At 47.1% G+C, this 17,052-nt stretch overlaps 1 protein-coding gene across 21 annotated transcripts in view; it reads left to right on the top strand.

Annotated features, from left to right (window-relative positions):
* Kalrn (kalirin RhoGEF kinase) overlaps positions 1 to 17,052 on the top strand; it is a 584,665-nt gene that overhangs the window by 447,971 nt on the left and 119,642 nt on the right. For 7 of the 21 annotated variants that reach the window (XM_010618205.3, XM_019206741.2, XM_019206743.1 and 4 more), the window contains exon 1: positions 9,260 to 9,427. The exons of the other annotated variants lie outside the window; for them this stretch is intronic. In XM_010618205.3, coding sequence (XP_010616507.1) covers positions 9,343 to 9,427 — 85 coding nt within the window. In that variant the 5' untranslated portion in view covers positions 9,260 to 9,342. Of the gene's footprint in view, positions 1 to 9,259; positions 9,428 to 17,052 lie in introns of those variants that run through there. 21 annotated transcript variants of the gene reach the window in all.

Raw genomic sequence — 17,052 nt, forward strand, 5'->3', positions numbered from 1 at the left:
TTTTGTGAAAACTGCCTTTTTTATTTCCCTTCTAGGTGACTTGCAGTGAGGAGCCCACCAAGGATGCAGGCTCAGAAACTGACTTTCATGTTACCTAGTCCATCCACACTCCTAGTTTTTGTTTGGTTTTTAGACAGGGGCTCATTATATCCAAGGCAGGCTTCAAACTGGAGCTCCTCCTACCTCAGCCTCCAGAGTGCAGGAATGCACCACTACATCCAGTTTAAAAAAATAACAAGGGACAGTTGGGAAAGTGTGCCCCAGGCCTGTGCTGCTTTGTGTTCTGGGTGGACAGCCTGCCTGCAGCTACCATCCATCTCATGCTATTAAGGACATTAAAGGTCTTGGAATCAAGCCCTCAGCCATGAACATATCAGACTTATCCTCCTCTGTGTACACCCCCGCATGCTCTGTCTTCAGGTGAACTGAGCAGCCGAGATGCCAGCTATCCAGTGTCTCTCTGACACCCCTGGTGGAGAGCCCGTGATTTCCCCTTAGTCAACCTGCTGAGACTTAGCTTATGCCACATTAATTTCAACAGTATACGGTTCCCCACTTCTGTCCCCCACTGTACATCTGAGATACCGTGGTGATGGTGACAATGAGGACGATAGTGGTGGTACTGTCCCATATGGTCCAGAGGGAGGGAAGAGGAATCTGGTATACAATGCCTGCTCCTTGGGGCCGCAGCTGGTGAGATGCAGAGCAGCAGTGAGCAGCTGGGGTTTTCGGCCCAGAGCAGAAAAGGTGCCCCTGACTGTGCTTTCCAAGGGGAAACTGGAAACAATAGAGGGGAGATCTCCCCAGCCAACAGTGTTCCCCCAGAGGAAGATAGTATGAGTTCCCCTTAGAGGAAACCACTTTCCCTAAAAGAACCCAGGGACCTTGGAATGACATGTGCTGAAGTGGCTTGGGGAGAGGAGAGGGCATGGGTGGGTGGGGCTGTGGCCAGAGAGGGGTGGTGCTTAGGCCTTGAGGAACATTGCAGCCCACCTCTTGAGAAGTCTCAGCAGCAAAGTTCTGATGCTTCTGGGGAAGACAGAGAGCTGAGGCCCCCTCTCACTGCCTCACACTGCAAATGTGCATGAAAAGTCTTTACCTTCATAATTGTTACCACTCGGAATGCCAGCCCTTGGCCCTCAAAGCAGTGTTGAGTGGCCTGCTCTTTTCTGTGACCTTGTTGTTACAGTGGGACTGAGTTGTCCAGTTTTCCCACTGTGGTCCCTTAGTCACACAGACTCTGATTCTAACACTGTGTTGTGTACCCTCGCATAACTTTCCACATGGTATGGGGGCTCACCTTTGTGCACAGGTGATCCAACAGAAAGTGACATTCCTGGTGCCCAGATGCAGGGAAGAACCCTGGCTGAAGACCCTCAGTTTGTTCCTGTGTCTCCTGACTCACTTTGAGTTGAGAAAACAGAGAGGCTCAAGAGACCTGTCCCAGAGACTGTTCTGACTTTGCCCCCATCTGTCAGGCTCCCGAGGCTGCTGTATCAGACTACTGTGAACTCTGCCAATACAAACTCAAGTGATTCCGGGGAGAAGCTATATCTTGGCTTTTCCATCTTCGAGAGGCTACTGGTTTGTGTGCCTTTAAATCCTCAAAGCCAGCCGAATCTTACATCTCTGATCCTTCTTCCACACTCACAGCTCCCGTGGACCGAAGCAGGGAGGGCACTCTACTTTTCAGGATGCTTGTGATTGCACTGTGCCCACTGCAGACAACCCGGATAACCTCGCTCCCTCTGGGTCCCTATCTGAGTCGTATCTGCAAAGTCCTTTTGCCATATAAGGTGACACATTTATAGGTTCTGGATATTAGGAAGTAGGCATCTTTGGGGAGTCTGTTAGTATTCTGCCTGTGTCTTCCTGCCACTCTTCTGACCAGCCAGGTTGGCCAAGCTGTTCATCAATCATGCTGTGCACATGCAACTTCACGGTCCCACCTTTGGTCCCTCTGCCAGGAACACCTCACGCTCTTCATACCTGGATGGCTTGTATCCCACTTCCTTTCCATCTGCTTACTGGATTAGTCTTCCCTAACAGCTACCCTCCCCATCTCTATGCCTCCTCCCCTGCCTTATTTCCTGCCTTTATCACCACCTGACAAGTGTGCTAATGTTTACTGTCTTTCCTTCCTACTGCCTCCTCCTGCTCTGAATGTCTCTCACAAAAATAGGGATTTTATCATTGCTCTATCCCCAGCATCTAAAATGGTGGCTAGCACATAAAAAGTTCTTAGGCTGGGTGCAGTGACACATTCCTATAATCCCAGAACTCTGGAAGGCTAGGGCAGGAGGCCTGCAAGTTTGAGGCTAGCCTGGACAACTTAATGACTTAAGAGACTCTCAAAATTTTAAAAATTTCAGGCCAGAGATTTAGCTCAGTGGTTCCGCCACCTGCCTCAAAACTTTAAAATTTTTTTTAAAGTTTTGAAGGAGGAATTGGGCTGTTGCTCAGGGCAAATGTTCTGGGTTCAGTCCCTAGTACTGCCAGAGAAAAAAGTTCTCAGTAAATATTTACAGAAAGGAAAGAAGGAAGGACCATGCATCAGGGCCATGCATGGCTCCTTCAGGGCTCTTGTGTGAAGGGCCAGTCTTAGCACGTTGACCATCTCCGAACACCTGTCAGGGATGTTGGCTTGGACCTTAGCACCAGGGTATCGAAGTGGGAACAAGAAATGTCCTGATGCTAGGAGTTCTGACTTAGGAAATCTGAAACCCTATTTTCTGGGAGCTCTTCTCTGGACTAAGCACCTCTTACTTAACCTTGAATGGTTGAAAACTCAGAATCAGAGGATATGCAGCGTTTTTCATATCCCTCCAGTTATTCCTATTATTGGAATCTCCAGTAAACTGACCAGAGTTGCATCAAGGCAAAATCCACTTTCCATGTAATGTATCACAATCTCTTCATTCAACCCAGTTGAGCCACAGGCTGCTGCACTGCTCCTCCTGCCTGTGTGAGGGGAAGTGGTAATAATGGTGGACACTCGGCCATCGTAAGCCTGCCTAGATTGAAACTCAGAGTGACAGACTGCTACTTCTCACTGCTCTCCTTTGGGAACACGTTGACCTACTTGGATGTAAACATATTCGGATGTGGGTAGAACCTGGGGTGGGTTGTTTTTAGCAACTCTGGCTGCAGCCATCTTTCACATTGATAAATAGCTCTCTGCTGAGCTCAGGATAGCTCAGGGGCCACTCAGCCCAGAGCTCTAGGAGCCTGTCCTCGCTGCCAGCAGCCCTGCTCTCTATTCCCACTCAAGAACATGAAAATTGGGCATTCTGGGAAGACACTGGGTCCTTTGTGTGTTCCTATGATCTCCACCAATATTGCCTGGATGCACCCCCCCCACATACACCTTGGGCCTGGTCTAGACCACAGGGGAATCAGTGATTCTTCCTTCTTGAAAAAAATGAGGGTGTTTGAAAGGATGAGCAGAAATAAATAAGACTCTCTTGAGAATAAATAAGACAGAAAGAGGCACGCCAGTGTCCGGTGAGCAGGTGTGGAAGAACACATTTACAGGGTAGTGATTAAAGTCATATAGGATGAGCTTAGTCATTAGAATCCAGGAGCTGTCGCCAGGTGTATGGAGGCACCCAAGAGGCCAGCAGAGGGGTGGTGGTTACACCATATGATGCAGGAAATTAGAAGATTATCCCACATAATGCTGGCAGTCATGTTTTTTCTCTAGACATTCCTACTGAAATAACACATATCACCTAGGAATAGTTACCCACGAGGACATCACACAAGTTCAATTTAATGTATATATTTGGAGTTCAAGTTAAATGCAGGAGTATTGTGCATGTTGTATCTCCTTTCCTTGATCTCAGGTGCATCTGGTAATTGATGACTGTTGTCTTATAAAGAAGAAACTTTATGTCCAGGCCTCCACTGTCTTTGATTTCTTTTTGCTTCCATAGAAAATCATACCAACTACTCCTAGAATTCACCCTGTTCTTCTTTGTCTTTTCTCAGGGAACATGTCTTACCCTATTTTTATTTCCCATATAAATTCCTTCATACAGGTAAACTCGGTGACCTACAGATAATTGGTGTTTGAACACCTACTACCTGTTGAACAAATGAGCAATGTTTGGCAAAAATTGTGTAATTTTAAGCCACAAATAGGAGCCAGGACCAGGTTATTTGGAGAAAATCATGAACCATTCTGGTATCAGCAGTCCAGCAGATCATAGGTCAAAGGGCTACACATGGAAGATAAGGCTTTAGGAACGTGCACTTAGCAACCAAAGAGCATAGCAAAGCAGAATGCCAGGGACAGTGTCACAAGCCTGTGGTCTCAGCTAATGCAAGCCTGAGTTGTGAGGATCCCCTGAGCCCAGGGGTTCAAGACCAGGCTGGACAACAAAGTAAGACTGTCTCCAAAGAGGGGTGGGAGACAAGAGCAGAAGAGTGGGTCAAGAGGCCAGTCATCAGAGTTGGAGAAAGCAAAGATGTTTGTGTCCACTTGCTTCCTAAATTCTACCAAGCTGTGACTCTTCCTGAGAGTGAGGCCTCAAGCCCCAAAGTTAGCAGTTCTTAGCCCTGACTTCACATTGAAATTCCCTGCAGAACTTTAAAAAATTGTATAGATACGAAGCCAAGTATGGTAGCACAAGCCTGTGATTGTAGCACTTGGGAGGTGGAGGCAGGGCCAGCCTGAGCTATATAGCAAGTTTCAGACCAGCCTGGATTGACCCTGCCTCAACAGACAAACAGATAACAAAAAACATGACAAATATTAATCTGATTCCAACATGAAGTTGGAGTGGGGCCTGTCCTCTATATGCACCGGAACTGTGTTCACAACCTGCACAGAGCCTGTGAACACCTCTGAGCAGTGTTCTGTAAGAGGTTTGCACTGCATTTGGCACAGAAAGGAGGTTTCCTTCTGACTCATTCGGCCTGAGTTGGGGCAGAGTTGCTATTCCTTATGTTTTTGGCCCAGGCTCTCACCAAGAAATAGAAGGAAGTTCTGTGGCATTGAAAAACAAAAAACAAAACAAAACAAAAACTGCCTAAACCCTAAAGAAAAAAAAAATTGGCCATCTGCCTCTTTATGAGGCCATTGTCTAGTGTCCCTGAGCTGTGGCCAACCTGAGGGGGAGGGGACAGGCAGTCACACTTGGAGAGGTGGATAGACAGAGGGAAGATGTCAGCTATACCCAAAAAGATGGTCTGCAGGGTGGCTCCTCAAGAAAGATCAAAGTGCTTTTACAAACAGGAGAGGGCGTAGATGGCAAATAAATGGGGGAAAGTCACTACATGAGTGATCCTCAATAGTCCTTGTACCAACAACACCAGTGTCACCTGAGAACTTGCAGCAATGCCATGTCAGGCCCAAGTCCAGACCTACTAAATCTGGGCGTGGAGCCAGGAATCAGTTTTAACACACCTGCCCTAAGTGGTTCTGAAGCAATCAAGTTTGAGAACCATGATACTGCAGCAGGGGTTCTCAAACAGTGCTGCGTGTTATAAACACCTGGGGAACTTTTAAACCTACTGATGCCCAGCTACTCCCAAAGTCTATTAATCTGAATCTCAGAGTGTGGGGAGGGAAAAGGGAGACTTGTACCTCAATGATTCTCAAACCTGGTCATACCCTGGAATCTCTAGGGAGCCTAAAAAAATACTAATACCTAGAATTTTCAAAAGCTCTCATGTGACTTTTACTGTAAACTAGTATTTTAAAAACCATTTCCCTTCATTATCTCTTTTAAAATTTCCTGAAAACATTAACTTAATACATCTTGACGTAAGCTAGAGGATCTACACACCCATTTTCTTAAATCTCTTAACTCCTAAATTTGGTCAGTTATCTTCATTAATTCATTTTTCTTTTATATTCTGAGTGAGTTCATCCTAGGGGCTGGCTTCATAAAAACTGCAATTAGTTTTGTTCATTCACATAGACCCATGCCTAGGACAGAGCCTGGCACATAGGAGACACTCAATGAGTGTTTGCTGGATTCATGAAGAGGTCAACAATCAGTGTCCTGGTAGTGCTTGAGACTTCCTGATAGGTTGCAAACATTGTCTAGCCCCATTCTGGAAGGCCTGTGAGGAGAGCAGTGGGACTCTGGAGATTGAACTCAGGACCTTGTGCTTGCCAGGCAGGCACAGTGCCACTGAGCTAAATCCCCAGTCCTTGGAACTTTTGAGTTACTGGTGACCATCCCCAGAATGAATCTCCAAAACTAGGTTGGCCAAATCAACTTAAGATGGCCAGCAGTTGCTAATGCTTTTATGCCTTTCTGTTGAGAGTAGGGTGGATTCCTGGCTCATAAGGGCCAATGGAAACATGGCTGGTGGATCTATTTTGCATCAACAGGACTGCTGTAGGACCTGCTGACACTCTGATTTCTATAATGAGTCAAGTCTTCACAAACATCTAATCCATGCCAGTTTCTATAAGACAGTAACATCAGTTTCTGGTAAAGAACTGTGGCAGAAAAGTGATCCAGCGTCACCCAAACATAGAGGCCCAGAAGGAAGAAAGATTTAAGTGAAAAAGGAACTAGTTACTCACCAAGCAAGTTTTGTTTGTTTGCTTTTCAGTGAATGCTAGGGCTTGAACCAGGGCCTTGTACATGACAAGTAGCCACTGTACCACTGAGCTGAGCCAGCACCTCTTACCAAGCAATTTTGAGGCGTCTTTGAATTCCCATCAGAATTTTCATGTAGTATCCCGTAAATATGTATGATTTCTATGTATCAGTTTTTAAAATGTATATAAGAAAATAAAAAGAAAGGAATGCTCGAAAGTGTGGAAAGAGGTAGATGAGTGAGCACATGAGACACCACCTCTGGGACCATAGCTCCCACACTGTGGGCAAAGCCCACAAGGTCAACTTCAGAAGGGCTGTGCTAACAGCTCATGCTTTGGTCTGGGCTTGCTAACAGTAAGTAAATATATTAAATAGATGTTGTCTTTAGTGACATGGAAGAGAGAATGAAACTAGTATTGTTGCCATGGGTCAGAACCAGAACCAGGACAGTGCTGTAAGGTTACAGAATAATGGGCTGGCCAGGTACGCTGGACTCCTGGCTGCGGGAGTTTTGGGACTCAATTTTCCCTGTGCCTTCAGGGTTGGAAAGGTCACAAGAGCCAGCTGTCCTACTTGACAGTGAGATGCTTTCGTAGCTCTCATAAAGAGAAGCCACCAGAGAACCAGAGAAGAGAACCAGAGAAGAGAACCAGAGAAGTGGCAGGAAGAGAACCAGAGGCTGGTTTTGACTTCAGGTTGTGCTGTTTCTATGGGAGTGAAGCTTTATAGTTTCTCTTTTTCTTTTTAGAGTTAAACTAGTAAAGCTTTATCAGAATGTGTTTGCTAATTTCTCAATCGTAAGGATCCTACTATGTAAGGTTTTGCTTTGCTTTTTGGTTATGCTAAATGAGCTAATGTATGCAGAACACTGAGGAAACCACTTGCCATGTATGAATGTTCACTAAATGCTAGTTATTATTACTCATTAAGTCAGGCTACTGTCATTTACTAAACATCTACTGTGCCCTAACCATGTGGCAGACATGTTGACTGCTAGGTACATAAAGCCCAAACCTAAGCATGGTGTACACTGGGAAAGGAAGCCCCAGTTCCTGGTAGCCCCAAAAGCCTCACCCTTTGGGGGACCTGTTTTATGCCAGGGCTTGTCTTTCTTGCAGGTGGGAGTCGGTTACCTGGGGATCACACTTTGGGCTTTTCGTCTTCTCAAGACTTCCCCTCTCTCTGAGTGTGTTCACTTCTTAGGCCCTTTTCCCGAAAGAATGGGAGAGACACCAAGGGAAGGATACACTTAGGGATTCATGGAGGGTCGGGTTGATGCGGTCCCGGTCCGCTTCAGGGGCTTGGCCTTGAACCTGGAGAAAAGATGGAAAGAAGGCTGTAGCTCAGGAGGAGTACTTGCCTCGCATACCTGAGGCACTAGTTTGGATCCCCACTGCTGCAAAGGAGAAAAGCATAGGATATAAGTAAAAGCGGCAGATCCACAGGGATACATCAAGGGCCAGGCGGCGACTGGAAGCTTCCAGCTGTAAGGCGCTGGGCAGCTTTCTGGTTCTTATTCACCTGGAACTACTTACTTCACGTCACTATCACCCTGAGCAGCACAGTGGTACCTCAGCCCTTGTCTTAACTTGGTTCCAGGAGATGCAAAAAGCACCACATTGTCGACAACACAAGTTCGAGCTTGCCCTTAGATGGGTACCAGGACAAAATTTTCATGTCAAAAATGCAAACCAAACCTGATGAGTTTCAAAGTATTTGAGTACTAAGATATGACTATATTCCCATAGGTGTCTCTTTAAATCCTATCAGCAGTTCTATAACATAGGACATTTTTCTGTCTTTTTTTAATGAGACAATTACAGACCAAAAAAAGTGAAGTGACTGCTCTAAGATCAGCCAGCTAGTCGGTGACAAAACTGAGCTCTAAATTTGGGTTTATGATGCCTAATTTAGAATGTGTTTGCATATCATCCTGCCACTTGCTGATAAACATCTGAGCCTGGTGTGTTGGGGCACACCTGTCATCCCAGCACTGCAGGGGGCTGAGGCAGGAGGATGACAATTTTGAGCTCAGCCTGGACAACTTAGCAAGTCCCTGCTCAAAACAAAAAAATGGGATTTGGCTCAGCGGTTCCACTGCTTGCCTTGCAAGCGCAAGGACCTAAGTTTGATGCCCAATACCAAAAAAGGTGTGGGGGGGCTGAAGGGTCTGAGATTTAGCTCATGGTGCCCCCGCCTGCCTTGCAAGCGCAAGGTCCCAAGTTCGAACCGCACCAAAAAATAAAAAGGGACTGCGTTAGAGCTCGGTAAGAAAGCCCTATGTTCAAACCCTGTACTGGGCAGGGTAAGGGGAGCGGGGGGAGTCACTGTTACCAAGACTGGGGTGAGAATTAAAATGAAGGAAGAGTGAAGGGGAAGAAAGGGGCGAACCTATGAGGGAGACAAACACTTGTGTTTGAATGGCCTGAATCTCCTTTCCAGCCTCTTTGGCCTCATCTACTGACATACCTAACCCAGAGCTGATAGCAGTAGCCTTGGAGGGGCGAGAGTTGCACAAAAGCAATACCTGTTCTGTGTCCATTCCGTGCACCCAGGCTCGAGAAGCTCGGCCCGATGGCGTTGCTCAAGCTGTGTGCCAAGGCCAGCAGTCCCCGCCAACAGCCGGACCTTGGAACTCCGCCCCGCGTAGGCCCTCCCTCGACTGGCCCCTCCTCTCCCCAAAGTGGCTCGGCCTCCCAGCCAGTCCGAAGTTTGTCCCTCCGCGCTGTCACCCGGCTGGCGCCCGGGCCATGCGGGAGCGCTCGCGCAGAGCGGCAGCATGAAGGGCGGCGAGCGGGCTTACTCCCGAGGGTCCTCTCTGGGGTGGCTCTTAGCTAAGTGCTGCTGTTGCTTCCCTTGCCGAGGTGAGCGGCGGTCGGCTGTCGGCCTGGGCGCCTCGATTCAGCCGGGCTGGAGGGGCTGAGAGCGAGGGAGGGAGGGAGGGAGCGGGGCAGGCAGGCGGGCAGAGGGAGGCTGCTGGGGTCTGGGAAGGCGGGCAGAGGACTCCGAGCAGCCTGGATGGGGGTTGCAGTTTCCCAAGCCAAGCGCGCGGTCTGCAAGATTCTTACTTGGATGCGTCTGGGGACGCAGTTACTGCCCAGCGACTTGGTTATCGGGCGCCAGCCTGCGGAGTAGGGAGGGAGGCTGAGCCGCGAGTGTCCAGTGGGCGGGGGAGAGCGCTTCGCTGCTCATTTACACGCGGAGCCAGCTTCGGGGATTAACGTGTGACTCCTGGCCGTAGGAATGTGTTTGACACTTATCTGTACACCAGGAACTGTTTCTGCCAAGTGACAATCTTCTTATGGGACCGCAGCGGCTCTTCTCTTCCTGAGCGTTCACAGGCCAGCGTGGATTTGCAGCTCTGGGCCAGAGCTTGGCTCATTAATTAACCAAGAACTCTTTTTGTACCCAATTAGGACTGTATTTAATTATTCTGCTAATTTTAATGTCATTGAGGAGACTTACAGGAAGCAACCAATTTCCCTAAAGCAGCTTGCAAAACAGGAGGGTGGGAAGGCTCTCAGGAGGAGAGTCCTGAATGGTGTAGCTGCTGCTGAAAAAGAAAGCGGGACCTTGCTGGTCAAACTTGATCAGATGTCCCTTCACTGATGTCACTGGCACTTCAGCTGGGTGAGTGGGGAAGAAAGAATGTTTTGTGTGATTGGAACACAGCCTCTTACTTGACTCTTGTCCTTTTTGAAAATTTCACCTATGGGGCTTCTTGTTCTACCACTGCTTATAGCTCCCCACCCACAGTCCCCGGTCCCATCCCGGCCTGTGCAAAATCGCAGTGGGATTTTTCTGGCTGTTACTGAAGAATGAACTTCATCCACACAACCAATCACTATCCTCTGTGCCACCTCACACGAGGGAGCCCTGATCATTCTCCTCCCTCCTGAGCAGAATTTTGACCACAGAAGCTAACTAAATCTCAAGGACCGTCCCCCAGGTCAGTGAGGTTCATAATCCTGGCATTAGTCTCTCCTCTGCAGTGATTAGCACAACCTGGAGCTGTGTGCTATCCAGCTCTAGTCGCTGAATTCAGATGGAGACGAATCTGAGGGGCCAGGGGACCTGACAAACCTTGTTTAGGAATATTCAAACCCAGACTGGGAACTGGAAATTGAAGGAAGGGGGTGTTTAAGAGGGGAGGAAACAGGAAATGGCCATGGGGAATCTGAGTGGGTGGGTTTGCTCTGGAGGCTGCTCCTGCCTTAGTGTGAAGGGTTTCCAGGCAGGATTTTTTGGGAGTTCATTTCCTGTTAGGGTGGAATGTGAGGCTTGGGCAGTGCCTATCCCTAGCTTCTGCAGCTGTCCAGATGTGGCATCCCTGCTTCTCTACAGGATAATCCTCCAGGGTCTTTGGATTTGGCTCTGTGAATTGTCCTCTCTTCCCCATGATGCTGTGTGACAGAGGAGGGCAGAAGCTGGCTCCCCTTGGAGAGGGGATGTGGTGACTGCAGGGTCTATGGCCAGGAAACAGGGGGTGTCAGAAGCCAGAACTAGAGGAGGCCATCACTGAGGGAGGCCCAAGGACTGAGCAATAAAAGCACCTCAAAATGAAAAAGAAGGGTGAAAAGGCTGTGCCTCCTCACCTTCTCAGAAGCTCCTTACCCTTTCCTAGATCTGAATGTGTGGAGATGGAAAACTAGGGTTCAGACTCCAGGCAGGCAGAGGGGTTGGGCAGGGTGACAGCCGCTGAGGTGTTGGGTCACTCTCTGGCACTAGAGAGTTGGGAGTCTTCACCTAGCCTGCAGGCATTGATTTAGAGGCAGACAGAAAAGATAAGACCTCTTTGGGGCTTGAATACCTCACCCTGAATCCCAGGGCTCTCTGGGAAGAGACTTACCCAGCTGCAGCATAGAGCCTGTGAGGCAGCTGGACTGGAGGGAGTTCACAGCAAAGAAGTCTGCCTCCCTTCTCAGTGAAACCAGTTTCTCTGGTCCTACAGACCCACTGCAGTTGAAAAGAAGTCTCCCTATTCTGTGTTTTAAATAAAGGCAGCTGCTTGTTTGATCTCTCTCCCTGCTGAGAGAACTTGGCTGTCCTGCTTCTGGGGAAGCCGAATGGGTCTGAACCCACTGGTGTGGTTCCCAAATTGAAGGAAGGAGTAGGGGACTTAACTGACTTCCTGTCATTTGGAATTGAAAGCATATCTCCTTCCAAAATCTGAGAAAGCCAAAGGAACCAAGAAGAAATGGAATGTTTTGGTTATTTTTTACCCAAAACGAAGGCAGCCATAGTGGAATTTCTCTAACAAATCCACAGTGGTTGTCATTATTATCACTGAAGCAAGAGTGGAAGATTTAATGACTATGTTTGCAGCCTTTCAGTATCACATTTGTGGGAAATATGAATGAATTTAGTTGAGATTGTCTTTTGATTTGGAAAATGGAGAAAGGTGAAATGTTTCCCTCTTCCATTTTTTGTTTCTGTTGAGTATGGACACAGTAAAGAGGTTTGGGGAAAGATGGCCTTTGTTTCCCACCTTGAAATTGGCATTGAAGGAGAAGAAAACTGAAAGGAAATAGAGATTAGGTGAGAAAGAAAGTAAATGCTGTTCTAACTGCCTTTTTGAAAATGAAACCCACCAGTGAGAGAATGACATGCACGAGTTTGAAGGGTGATAAATCCCGGAGTCGCGTCTGCAGGGAAAGGAAGATTGCTTTGGCTAGTGAGACTGCCCTTCACCTGGAAGAAGTGGGTCAAGTCTGGAGACTTCTTTAGTTATCTAAAGTTTAAAAAACAACTCGTTTCAGAGTGACAAAAAGGATTTCAATTTAGATCGTGGAACCTAATTCCTGATCTGTCTAGATGGAAGCCAGCTTCAGAGCCTTCCGCTTTCTAGTCAGCTTGTAATCAGTCCCTTGAAAGCCTTTCCTGATCGCCACCCTCCTCTGCTTCTCCCCTGAGTGCATAGGCTTGTTTATACTGTTTACTGATGCTTGTTTCCCAAGCTGTGTGTAACTGTGCCTTCTCGCTTACTCTGGGACCGTTCAGCAGCCTGAGTATCTCAGAGGTGAGGAAGGAAGGGATGGCTTAGCCAAGCCGGCTTAGTTCAGCAGAAGGCACTTGTATTACCAGCCCAGGGTCCTTTCCCAACAAGGGAGTGGGTTACTGTGTGATTTGACCCTAGAGGTGTGAATGGATAAATGTTACAAGGTTTCACAGGGCACCCGAAGTCATCCTCTTCTCTGTTTATTTCTTCTTTTTTCCACCTGCTCCCAGAAACCTTATAGTTTAATGTGAATGTAGCATTTGTGACTTGTGAAATTAACACAGCTCATCTGATTAACTGTGTCGAATGGGTGAGACCACATGCCAAGTTCCTTCAGAAAGATATGTTAACCTGGAAGAGGCCTCCCTGTGACACTCACTATTGCTCACTTTAACTCACCGTTCAAAATCCTTGGGTACTTTTTCTTTTATTGCTTCATCTTCTAGGAAGCACCTTTAGTATGGCAAAAACAGTTGACCATTTAGCATGCATCTGTTTTCCCAGTATACACATACTGTTCCCAACCCAATCCCATGCTTTTCTTCCCATATCTGAGTCTCTTAACTACTGCGTAGTAACAGGGTCATCTGTCATTACCCAGATAACAGACTGACTGCCCGTCATGCATAGCCCAGTAGAAAGGAGAGTGTATGATTTAGATGGGGTGAGGCAGGAATGGAGAACTAAATCCATATTGCCCTTTCCGGTGCAGCTGCGTGTCTACCAATCACTATGAGTCCTGTAGGCATGGCACTACACACTTACATGTTTGCAATACACGATGTTTACAATCCTTGTGGGAAATTGGTGCGTGTACATAACACATCTTAATGCCTTTTATCATGCCCGTTCCCTTCTTTCCTTCTCTCTTTATCCACCTCTTGATTCCCTTCTTTTATTATTTTTTTGTACATGTTCACAATACATAATGCAAAGTAGTTTAGAGTAAAAACAAGCAAGCACTGGGGGTTGCTCTGAGCCCACACGACAGCGCTGTTGGGCATGGCTGGCTGTAGGGTCGATGTTCTACTTCTTGACACTCCTGTCCAGAACCTCAACCCTGTTCTCTTCTACCCTGAAAATTCACCCCATCTGTCTTAAATACTGCTCTTCATTCAGTGAATGAGTGGCTGCAGGGCCCACCTCTCCGGCACACCAGCCCCCAGACAGGCCATTTCTAAAGTGGGCTCTAGAAACGGGCTGGGTCTGAAGCCCTGGAGGCTTCTGCAAGAGGAGGTGCCAGTGGAGAAGTTAGAACTGCAAGGAACCTTGGGGATCTCTTCCTACCTTCTCCTTTTCTGTAGAAGGAAACTCAAATCCAGCCATTAGTAGCAGAGTCAGAATTAAGCCTTTTATTTATTTGTTTGTTTGTTTATTTATTTTTTTATTTATTGTACTGGGATCAAACTCAGGACCTTACTTACACTTGTAAGACAGGCGAGGTGCCACTGAGCTAAATCCCCAGCCCAGAATTAGGGCCTTTTCTGATGCTCTCTCCTCAGCCTCATTACTTCTGGGTGTGGAGGCAGAGCTGAGCCCATGGGGAAGGGCAGTGACTGTCCCCAAGTGACTGATGCTGGGATGCTGACTAAAATAATTTGTTGTTCTTGGATGCCTGCACTGTCTGCCTGGCCCTGGGGATTGGGCCTGCCTGGTCTGCTTTAAGAGACTTTTGTGTCCCTTAAAGATCACAGAGAACAGAGCAGAGCAGGTACCAAAATAGCTTGTGTGGATTGTTCTCAGTAAATACTCTTTTTTTCTCTCTTTTTTTTTCTTATTTAATTCAGAAGCTCCCCTTTCCTCCTCTCCCATCCCTGTGTTTGTTTTGTTGTGTTGTGTTTCTGTTGTTGAAATAGGCTCTCACTGGGCTGCCCAGATTGTCCTCCCAACTCCTGGGCTTAGCTGATCCTCCTGCCTCAGCCTGCCAAGTAGCTAGAACCATAGGCATGCACTGGCTTGTCCCCGTTCTTGGTGTGTACCCTTTCAGGTAGAAATGAATCAATGAAGTGCATTCCCACCATTCCATCTTTGACTGCCCCTAGTTTTTTTATAGCACACGGTGTTTTAATTCATTTGACAAATGTTTATGTGTTGACTGCATGCCAGCCCTGCACTGGGTACCTGGGAGAGGACAGAAATCATAGTGGTGTTTGCTCCATTGGCCTGCTGTGAGGATTGGTTAAGATAGCATCCATGAAGGCCTTGGCATAGCATCAGGCATATAAATTGCTTTTAAGAAGTGCTACTATTAATGATAACAGTAATATTAGACATAGACTCATCCCCAGGAGACTCCCAGCTAAATATTTGTGGGTGCTCTAGGTGTCAACACTATCGATCTAAGCTCCTCAGCAAGTTCGTGGTCTTGGCTCAGACTTCATGGTCGACACTGAGCCTCAGTGTGTGGGTTGTCACTAGAGGGGAAGCTGGTCATCACCTTTCTTTTCACCAAACCCATTTATGAAACACGTAACACTGCTAGTGTTAAAGTCATTGTGTTACCCAAGAGAAGATTCAACGGAAGACAGGCAAGAAACCCGAGCATCCCAGGCTGTTTTTCTCTTGGGAAGAATGCAAGGTGCTGGGGAACAGAGACCCCGTTTGTTTATTTGTTGTTTTTGGTGCTAGAGATGGAATCCTGGTCCCTCTGAGCTGCACCTAAGCCAGCTGCACTGTTTTTGAAGCTTAGATCCTACGAACCTTAATTCCATAATGCAACCAGTCACTTTTGCTTGCCTGTACCTTGGATTTGGTTCATAGTCTCCTCAGCCAACATTTATTACACATCTTTCATGTTTCTTCTTCAGTCTCTTTTTGCCAAGATCAAAACTACAGCCTGCTCCTCACAGGCAGTTATAACAGCCCCAGGGTTCTGGACATTTTGCCAAGTTTTGCCAATGTCTTCTGTACTCCTAGACAAGGGATAGGTGGCTCAGCTCCCTGCCTGGTCTAGTCATTGACAAATGGGCACATCTTTTCATTTTTTGTGGTTGGCGCAACTGTCCATATGACACTTCCTGGAAGGAGGGAACCCTGGTTACTACACCTGTGAGGCAACAGGGAGGCTGCCAGGTGACTTTCGCCCCACAAAAGAACAAGGATCAGAGTTACTGTGCAGGTTGTTCCACGTTCTTCTTGCCAGCCTGGTGACCACAGTGAGGAAACTGGGCAACCAAAAGGAAGGGAAACCCCCAAAGTGACAGGAAGTGCAACCCCTTTAGCTTGAGGTTAAAACAGCACCTAATAAAGCACTGCAGCTAGCTCTCTGTCCTTCTGTGGGACTGGGTGGTTGTGGAATGTATGTCTTCTCTCAAGCTCCTGGTATATCAGGACATACATAGTTTATCTCTCCCTCCATTAGTATCTTCATGTTGCTCCTGTGTTTAAAAATGTTTTCTTTCCCTATCCAAAGGTGAATCAAGCCTAACTGTTAAAAATAGTTGCAAACACTCGGCATCTGCCCAGATTTTGCCTCCCATTCTCACACCATTGCGGTACATGGTTTCTACCCTCTGTCCACTGACGAGTGCTGTTTCAGAGTGTGGCCATCCAGGACCGTGATGCGCTTGCAGACTCTTGGACTTGGGGCCAGAAACTCAGGAGTACCAGCAGCCTGGGATGCAACAAGCACCCCAGGTGGCCACAGCCCACATTCAAGTGTGAGGACCACAGACTTGGTGCTGCTGACTTGGAGGGAAAAGAGACTTCCTCGCAGGCTTTCTCTTTTTGGTTTGTTCTTTTCTCTTTCCACCCTCGACCTCTCTTCCCCTCTTTACCCATAGAGCTGGCTTGTTGACATACCACTAGATGCCCATGTTAACGTGTATACATGTGAGCTGTTTTTATAAGCAGACTCCTTATTCCAGATTGTTTCTAATGTAATTATGAACAGAATTGTACTAGTCATTCTTTTTTGTGGTACTGGGAATTGAGGCTGGGGCCTTTGCACTGAGCTGCATCCCCAGTCCATTTTTACAAATAGAGACTCGATCTCACTAAGTCACTATTTATCCAGGCTGGGCTCAAACTTGCAATCCACCTGCCTCAGCAAAGGTGCTGGAACTACAGAAATGTGCCACCATGCCCGGGTGTAAGGATAGTTCGTCTGGTTGGCTTGCCACATACCCATAATTTCTTCCTTAGGATAAGTTCCTAGAAATAGGATTCCTGAAAAGAGAACATCTAGAATTTGAAGACACATTGCCAGTTACCCCTGATTTCACACTCTCTGAAAGGAAGAGTGTACTGTGTTTTGTTTCAGGAGGATCTATAAAAAACATCCTCTGGGATTAGGAATTTTATGTCTCTCCAACTGTTTATTTCTGTTTACATTTTCTGAATTAACTTAATTCTTTCTATATGAGGAAACACCCTGGCTGAGATTATAAACATGCCTTTGATTCTTGGGCTATGTGCTGATGTGCAGGGTAGAAAATGTATCTAAATACATTTTACTGTTGTTCTGGACTGTAAGGCAATATAATCACAGTG

This window comes from Fukomys damarensis, unplaced genomic scaffold, assembly GCF_012274545.1.
Source record: "Fukomys damarensis isolate Sample0158 unplaced genomic scaffold, DMR_v1.0_HiC HiC_scaffold_24, whole genome shotgun sequence".
Taxonomy (NCBI): domain Eukaryota; kingdom Metazoa; phylum Chordata; class Mammalia; order Rodentia; family Bathyergidae; genus Fukomys; species Fukomys damarensis.